Here is an 8,481-nt window from a genome sequence, read left to right as displayed (position 1 = left end):
CCCACCTCCAGGCCTGGCTCCAGAGTGGGGCCCCGGTGACCCGCGTCCGGGCGAGGGAAAACGCAGTCCAAAGTTCGTATTCATCATAGGGGTCTTCGGGCTGCACTTTGTCTGGTTCCTCACCTAGGACCTGTYTGCCTTGGGTGACCCTACCAGGGGCATAAAGCCCCAGACAGCATAGCTCCTAGGATCATTGGGACACTCAAACCCCTCCACCACGATAAGGTGGCAGCCCAAGGAGAGGTATCAGTAGCATGTGGGGCATTATGAGCATGTGTTCTTTCATTGACTTACTAAATTCAGTATACTAAACATGGCAAATAAGTGAGAAAATTAACTAATAGGTTATTTTATGTAAAAGGCTAATGCACTAGAGAAGGGCAGTGAAATGCTAATGTTTGTGCTAATGTTAATGAACAAACCTGTTCATTAACATTAGCTTGCTGCGCAAGGCAGTTTTCCTGAGGAAAAAAAGCTTAATATTGTTGCACCACCTATGGCGGTGCACTGTGAGAAGAATATGCAGGCTTTTATTTTGAAAGTTTCAGTAAGCTTCATTTTAATGACCACACAAATTCAATGTGTAACAGTGGTTTGTTTAAACCAGTCACAAAAAGACCAAAAGAGCAATTACCTGATGTGAAAAATGTCGAGGCTTTTATTTTTGAAATTTTCAGTAAACTTAATTTTAAATTTACACACTAATCCAATGTGTAACAGTGGTTTGGTTAATCCAAACCACTGTTACACAGTGCCCAAAACTACTTGCCCAAAACGGCAAGTAGTTCTAAATGCCAGCTCAGCCCTCCTCTGTAATAATTGAGTGCTCCACCATGTTGTAGTTCTGACCTTATTTAGAACTAGAGTCTTTGTAGTCCAAACCAGCAGCTCTGCCTTTCTCTGTATTTTGTTGCTATAGTGATTAAGCCTCTGCTAACTGGCATGTGTGAGAAAGAGGTGGCGAAGGATTTCTATCTTTATGAGAAAACCAGTCAGTTTTGATGAAAAAAGCAGTCTGAACAACTGCTTCCCGTTCAGGATTCGTAAGGCCGATCCAAAAAACGTTTGAAGCGTATGAGAGGGCTATTTGTCGTCTCCGATACTACTGCGATTCATATGTCACAGCTCTCCCTGTGCATTGATATGGCAGGCCCCAATTACATTACTGGAAAATATTGTTGACAATGCTTAAACACACAACTACAGAATCTTAATAATGAATCTATAGTTGTGTGTTGAATCTCTATAAAGGTGCATTAAAATAAAAAATGTTTTATGCACCTCTGTTAAATCCCAATTAACCCTTGTGTTTACAAATGGGGTCCAACCGACCCCACACCCGTATCACTTGTATCGTTTGCCTCAGTCCTCGCACGCACAAGGGTTAAGTAATCAACCAGTAAATCTTCAAACACCATCTAATGCTGGTCACATTTAGAACTGGCCCATGGCATAAATGAAGTAAACAGTTACTTACCCCCAGACCGTCAGGGGTCCTCACAAATGCTAACATTTTAAGAAGGACCCTAGATCTGGAATTTTAACATTTGTTTAGGAAGAATGACAATGCTGTTAAATTTTATTTAAGGGTTTCAGCAGGGATAAATTAAGATCTTCATAGTTAGATTTTGCTAACAGTTAGAACTTGACAAAAATGAGTTTAATTTTTGTGTACTTCTGATCAAAATACAATTACCACAGATTGCTTTTAGGCTTGGCTTATTAAACTGGGCGGCGGGGTACGTAAAGTCTGGTGGCCTGCAATGCGTATAACACAGTGGGGGAACCAATGGTCTTAAATTCTTTAAGAATCTCAATTGGCCTTAAATAATTAGAGGTCTTACATTTTGTTATGGCAGGACATTTAATGTAGGGTTTTTTTTCTCGCTGGACTTCTATCAGGCAAAAATTTGAGTCGCACACAAACATTTTTATTGCCTTTTGTGACTCAAGGTGGTACCTTTGCCAGCTACCTGGCCAGGTAGTTGTGACTATCATGGGTGCAGTTTTTGCTATGGTTGATTATAATGCAACATTCTCACCACTTCAATCATCACCCCTACTTATAGATTTTTCAATCTTAAATTTTGTTAAAGATTGCATTAAAAAAGTTTTAGTCTTGCATTTGGCTTATTGAAACCTGCAGATACCCTGTAACTACTTTTTTCATGTCTGTTAGGAAAGTAAACGGTCCAGGAACCCCTCGACCGTTGAACAGACCAAAGGTGTCTCTGGCCAACTCACTAGCAGCCAATGGTCTGCCAGACAGCACAGACAACAAAGACCTTAACATGGAGCAAGATGATGACAAAGACACCAGGTAGGACAGGTTCTATAGAAAACCCATCTGCCCTCTTAAACACAACCAGCAGTTGGAATCTATTTCTGTCATCTGTCTCGATTTCTCGTTAGCAACGTTTTGCCTTCAGAAGGCTCCTCGGGGAGCGCTGTGAAGAACAAACACTCGGACGAAGAGGAGGAGGAAGAGGACATGGAGGCTGAACACCAAGAGGTAAAGAGACTGAAGTTCTGCAAAAACGAGGAGGAAGAAGAGCAGGAAGTGGAGACGCCGAGGTCCTCAGACAGCAGCTACCACTCTAAAGAAGCTGAAGCCATGGTACAAGAGGAGGAGGAGGGGGAGAAGAAGGCGTTCAGCACTGTAGCTGCCACTGAGGAGCAAGGTGGGTTCTGATTGGATTAATTTCTTTTTTTAATGTTCTCCCCATCAAGGTTCAACTCTAAGCTGCCCAGAGTTTTTGGCTTGCTGTCAGTTAGTTTTAAATTGTTTTTCTACTTCAAAAAAAAAAAAAATTGTATATATATATATATAGTAGCTAAATGGGTAAGTCACCAGTCTTTCGTCTTTCACCTGGGAGACCCGGGTTCGAATCCAGGCTGGGGCAAAAAAGATACAACAGTGAAATTGAGTGTGTGGGTCCTTAGGCAAGACTCTATGAGCTATATAGCCTACCTCATACCATGAGAGACATTGATAAGCACGACATGCCAGCTCAGACGTCGCCCGGCCAAACAAGGTCTGCGTCAGGTGCTGGGGAACCAGGTCACCTTGATGAAAAATGGGCTACTGGAACAAGACGGAAATGGGCGAGAGGTGAAAACATGGATCTGTTGGAATGCTACTACTCAAGAGCCCTAGTCAGAGAGGCTACATGCAAAGAATCTGGGAGGAATGGTTAGCTCGACATCCCCAGTCAACACTAACTGCCAAACAACTAGTAGCTCAGTGTTCCAACATCCGCAAACGGCAACCGTTGTCACAACTTGAGATTGACGAGGTACAACACAAATGCTACAACAAGGGGGAGGAGCCAAGACGTCAGGTCAGAGGGGAGTTAACTACAACTACCCGCCCAGAAACTGGGTATGAAGCTACAGTAATGAGCGAACCATCAAAGCTGAACGAGGCAACAACTGACCTGAGGGAGAGAATCGTGGCCCGAATGAACACCAGGCAACCCCGACGCCAATTACAACGGTTGAGTGAATTACCATCAGAAAGTCTCATTGAAGATGTGAATGCAGCATTGAGAACAATCCCTACCAACACCATAACAGAAACCAATGAGCTGATATACAACTCAGCATCAGTGATCCTTGAGATGCTTGGTTATAAGAGCAACCATGAGACCCAATACCCACCATGGAAAAGACAGTTGGAGGCTAAAATCAAGATAACAAGAAGGGAAGTGAGCCAACTGTCAGCGCTCCAAAGGGGTGCAATGAAAAGATCAGTACCYAAGAAGTACAGCCAGATGCCCATACCTGAAGCACCTGAAACTGCCAAAGGTTCCAAGCCTTGGCCAGCCGCCTAAAGAGATACGAGAGAGAATGAAGCCAAGAGGATTAACCGGCTCTTCTCCACCCAACCAGCTAAAGCAGGGGTTCCCAAACTTTTTCCTGTGAGGGCCACATAACTTTTCCCTTCTCTGGTGGGGGGCCGGAGTCAGTTTGTAACAGAAAATGTGTGACGTTTGCAGGAGTGCCTAAATGTAAAAATTTGTTTTCCAGAAAGCACAATCAAATAACCCTCTCTGGGTTCTTCACAGAAAAAATCCAAGAAATAACACTATTTATGAAATAAATACCGTATTTTCCGGCCTATAAGCCGCATCGGACTATAAGCCGCAACCCCAAAGTTTTCTTTTTAAAAACCAGTAAACATACATATGCCGCAGATATCTATGCCGCTCCAGGTTTTTCACAGCCATGCAGCAGCAGCAGAGGGGGGCGGACACCAGTGGTGGAAAGTAACGAAGTACTTGTACTTCGTTACCGTACTTAAGTACAATTTTCGTGTATCTGTACTTAAAGTAGATTTAATAATGGATACTTTCTAAATTTACTCCACTACATTTTACAGTAAGTATCTGTACTTTCTACTTCACTACATTTCTACAAAACTGTCGCTTTACTCGTTACATCCAAGTCGCATTGAGCTTTTATTCCGTTAAAATGTGAAGTTCAGGGATTTAAGGTGGCGCCGTAAAATCCAAGCAATAACGTGATTTACGTTGCGTGTCTGTTGTCACCCATCGGCTCCACCTTTACTCGCACGCAGAGCTTCAGACATGCGCAGTAGTTTCCTCTGAGCGGGAGAAGATGTCTGTCTAATCGTCAGTAATATTGAATATTGCATAAATCATCAGATATGGCGACATGTAAAAATCAGCAGAACTTTGCTTTCACAGACGGTGGGGACTTTGTCCAACTTTTAGTGTCATTTGGAAGGAAAGCTTAAAGAAAGGTAAGATCTGTGGACGTGTTGCTAGCAAAGCTAGCTGTACAGAGACACATGTTGCATCTGCAATGAAAAAACGTTGTCACTCATGCACTGAATTATTGTGTGGAGGTGTTGACAGAGGTGTTGCATATATGGGACAACGTTGTGACCAAAGTGCAATATAGGCCGCAACCTAAAGTGACCCAATTCCGATTTTTTTTTTACTTAATGCGACCTGTATCCAATCTTTTCATGACAGTGTGAACAGCACAGGTCGGATTCTGTTTCGAATGTGACCCATATCCGATTCAAATGCGACCTAACGTTCAGGTCGCCTTCATCCGAACTAAACGTCACTGATTCTCAACAAATCTCACTATTCTGTGTCCTGATACGCGCAAGCGGGAAGAAAAACAACAACCATGATGGACTATAATGAGGATTAAGTTGTTAATATGCTGCTCCGGCCGGACAACAACTTCAAATATGCAAGCTAAACTCCACCGTTGGCCTCCATGTGTGCTTCTGCAAACACTGAGCACTATGGCGGTTGGCAGAATACTGAGAACGCTGTCGCTATTGCGCCCTCTACTGCGCATGCGGGACACTTTCAGGTCGTTTGCCCGTTCACACTGCAGAACACATTTACTGGCAGGGTGAATGGCCCGGCAAATTCACACTGTGATGTGGTGGATGTAGCAATACCAAGTGATTACAGCATCAGGAAAAAGGAACATGAGAAACTGGAGAAAATACCAGGGCCTCAGAGAGGAACTGGAAAAGGCCTGGAAGGTGAAGACCACAGTGGTGCCTGTGGTCATCGGGGCCCTCGGGGCAGTCACCCCCAAACTGGAGGAGTGACTAAAACAGATCCCAGGAACAACATCAGACATCTCAGTCCAGAAATGTGCAGTTCTAGGCACAGCCAAGATACTGGAGGAACCATCAAGCTCCCAGGCCTCTGGTAGAGGACCCGAGCTCAGAGGATGAAAGAGAAGGAGACCACCCGCGGAGGGTGAGAAGGGAAGTTATATATACATACATACACACACACATTTGTTTTTTAAATTGGGTGATGACTAGCCAGGTTTGTGGTGTATCTCTATCTGTTGACAATTGCTTCATAAAAACAGATGAGTGTCTTTAGATGTAGCTGTATGTTTTACCTGTTTTACCCCCATTTTTTTGTCCTTGTTGTTTAGAACCAACTAGCAGCACAGTGTCTGAGAGTTGTGAAGGATCCAACCAGGAGGAGGGTGATCCGACTGAGAGGGAGGTACCATGCACTTCAGAAGAGGAGGGTAGCGACATGGACCAGACAGACCAGCAGGCCCCCACTAGCGTCCAGGAGAACCAGGAGAGCAGCCGGGACGGAGAGGAGAGCAGCAGTGACCCAATCAGCAGCTGTAGTAGTAGTACAGAGGAGGGGGCAGAGGCAGCCCGAGAGGAGGCCGGTGTCGCTCCCTCCTTCAGTACAACTGAACCTCCTACAGAGGGCGCCACCTTAAACACTGAGACCGTCGAGGAGCCTATGGAGCAGGATTAAACTGAAGGCCACCCCTTCTCCCTGCAGTCGCATGTGACCGTAAACCAGCTTGTTCTTTCCATCAGTGGTCGCTAAGACGACAGGCACCTCAAACACCAGACGAACACCTCGCCCTGCCTCTGGACACTTCTCCAAAATGGCTACTATTTTGGAGGAGTGTATTTTCTGGGCTCCAGAAAATATTTTTTCTTTCTATTGGAATATTTTACAGGTTTTTGTTTTTAAATCCAACAGGGTTGAATTAATGAGCCTTGGAATTTTTTTCCTCTAATTATTTTTATGATCAATGAGTTTGACTGCTGTGGTTTATGGCTTGAGTTTTGGACCACTTACTCCAACCTGTAACAGGAAGTAACTTGCCATTCTACAGACTATTATTTAGGAGACTTTTCATAAGAAGTATAACCACTTCTATGAGTTTAAGTGTTCGTTTATCTTTAATCCACCAGGCTCCATCAGCCAGTTTTTTTTTTTTTTTTTTTTTTTTTTTACAATTGATTTCTCTGTTCCTGTGAGACAAGAAGCTTTTATTTTTACCACTTGCTATCCTCATATTTGAAGCGTCTTTCCACAGTGATACACTACCAGTCCCACTGAACTATACAGAAATGCTCCCTTTTGTAGTAGCATCCTCTGTAAACTGACGTTTTCTTGGATGCATAAAACCATAATTTATTAGATTTCAGTTCAGTGACTTCTTCTGGAGTACATTTTGGGGATGTTTTTTGTCTGCTGGTTGTAGTTCCCGAAAAAAACAGCTCTAAGTACAAAGATGGAGCGCTTTCTTTGTATCGTGATGTCATCACGTTGTTTCACCGACTGACCGATATCCAGTTTTTGGTTACAGTTCTACACCTGTTTCTGCAGCTGTACTTTTTTGATATTTAGAATTTTAAATTTCTGTAGATTTTTTTGTAGATTGTAATACAGTTTGTGTTCACTGCCTTTGTGAAACAATATATTATTGTATAATTTCTGTGTATACTCTGAATGCTTTTGCTTTCAGCGCGGTATTCAGAAATAGCAATAAATGTTAACATTTTTAAGTGTGGTGGTCGTGCTTATTACAGTAGAGCACAGTTGTGAAGGAGAAAGAGAATATTCTATGTTTAGACCTCTGAAAAGTGGTGTGCATTTCCATCAATCCGTTTTCTTACACTTGACTTTAGGAGGGGTTCTGGTGCCTGTCTCCGGCTGTCAACAGGTGAGAGGTGGGGGTCACCCTGGACAGGTCACCAGTACATTGCAGGGCAACAGAGGTAGAGACAGACGGGACAAACAACCAGGCACACACACACTCACACCTAAGGAGAATTTATACAGACCAATTAAGTCATGTTTTTGGACTGTGGGAGAGAACCCACGCATGCACAGGGAGAACATGCAAACTGCATGCAGAAAGATCCCGGGTCCGGAATCGAACCCAGAACCTTCTTGCTGCAAGGCAACACTGTGTTGTACATTTGTTACCAGCTTTTTACTTTGATACTCATAAATTCTATTGCAACCAGTCACCTTTAACTTTAGTGAATTTTTTTATTTTTATGGAAGCGAGAACAGAAGCATTTTTGCAAAATTGTTTACTTGTATTAATTTTAAGGTCATTTTTTATAAATAACCTTCAGGATAGTTTGCACCACAGTGAGAAAGTTCTAGGCAAACAACCAGAGCATAACGTGAAAAGTTGTGGCAAGGCTTGAAAATGGATATTGATCCATTTAGTGTTAACCTCAGCATATTTCCAAATAAGACAAGCTAGATTGGTTTTGTGCAGAACTGATCTAGCTGTAATTTTGAGCAAATGTTATGTTGAGGTAGGGTGGAGGAAGTAAGGCAGGGAATAATAAGGGGACGGTTAAGAGCTGCACAGTGGCGCAGTTGGTAGAGCTGTTGCCTTGCATCAAGAAGGTTCTGGGTGTAGCAGAGTTGTAGTCAAGACCACCGAACCCGAGACCAAGACCAGCGCCCCGCGCTAAATGACACAATAAAATTAAGTTTACCTATCAAAACTGGTTCTCAGATTGATCTGAAAGATCCACATTCCCATAAAAACACCTAGATATTAAATACTTAGAGCTGATTGTAATGTAATTGAGATATATTAGTTTTTCCTTTGATCATATCATTTTGACAACTTAGTTTTCATTGCTATTTGCATTTTCATTGTTATATAATTCTATTTGAAGTGTTATTG

At 42.9% G+C, this 8,481-nt stretch overlaps 1 protein-coding gene across 1 annotated transcript in view; it reads left to right on the top strand.

Annotated features, from left to right (window-relative positions):
- ppp4r2b (protein phosphatase 4, regulatory subunit 2b) overlaps window positions 1–7,333 on the top strand; it is a 24,079-nt gene extending 16,746 nt beyond the window's left edge. Inside the window, exons 7-9 of the mRNA XM_008410598.2 lie at window positions 2,180–2,320; window positions 2,413–2,681; window positions 5,944–7,333. Coding sequence (XP_008408820.1) covers window positions 2,180–2,320; window positions 2,413–2,681; window positions 5,944–6,287 — 754 coding nt within the window. The 3' untranslated portion in view covers window positions 6,288–7,333. The remainder of the gene's footprint in view (window positions 1–2,179; window positions 2,321–2,412; window positions 2,682–5,943) is intronic.
- Window positions 7,334–8,481: the final 1,148 nt, after the last annotated feature.

Source organism: Poecilia reticulata, linkage group LG5, assembly GCF_000633615.1.
Source record: "Poecilia reticulata strain Guanapo linkage group LG5, Guppy_female_1.0+MT, whole genome shotgun sequence".
Taxonomy (NCBI): domain Eukaryota; kingdom Metazoa; phylum Chordata; class Actinopteri; order Cyprinodontiformes; family Poeciliidae; genus Poecilia; species Poecilia reticulata.
The sequence above is the reverse complement of the archived record's forward strand: the minus strand, read 5'-3'. Positions and strand labels throughout refer to the sequence as shown.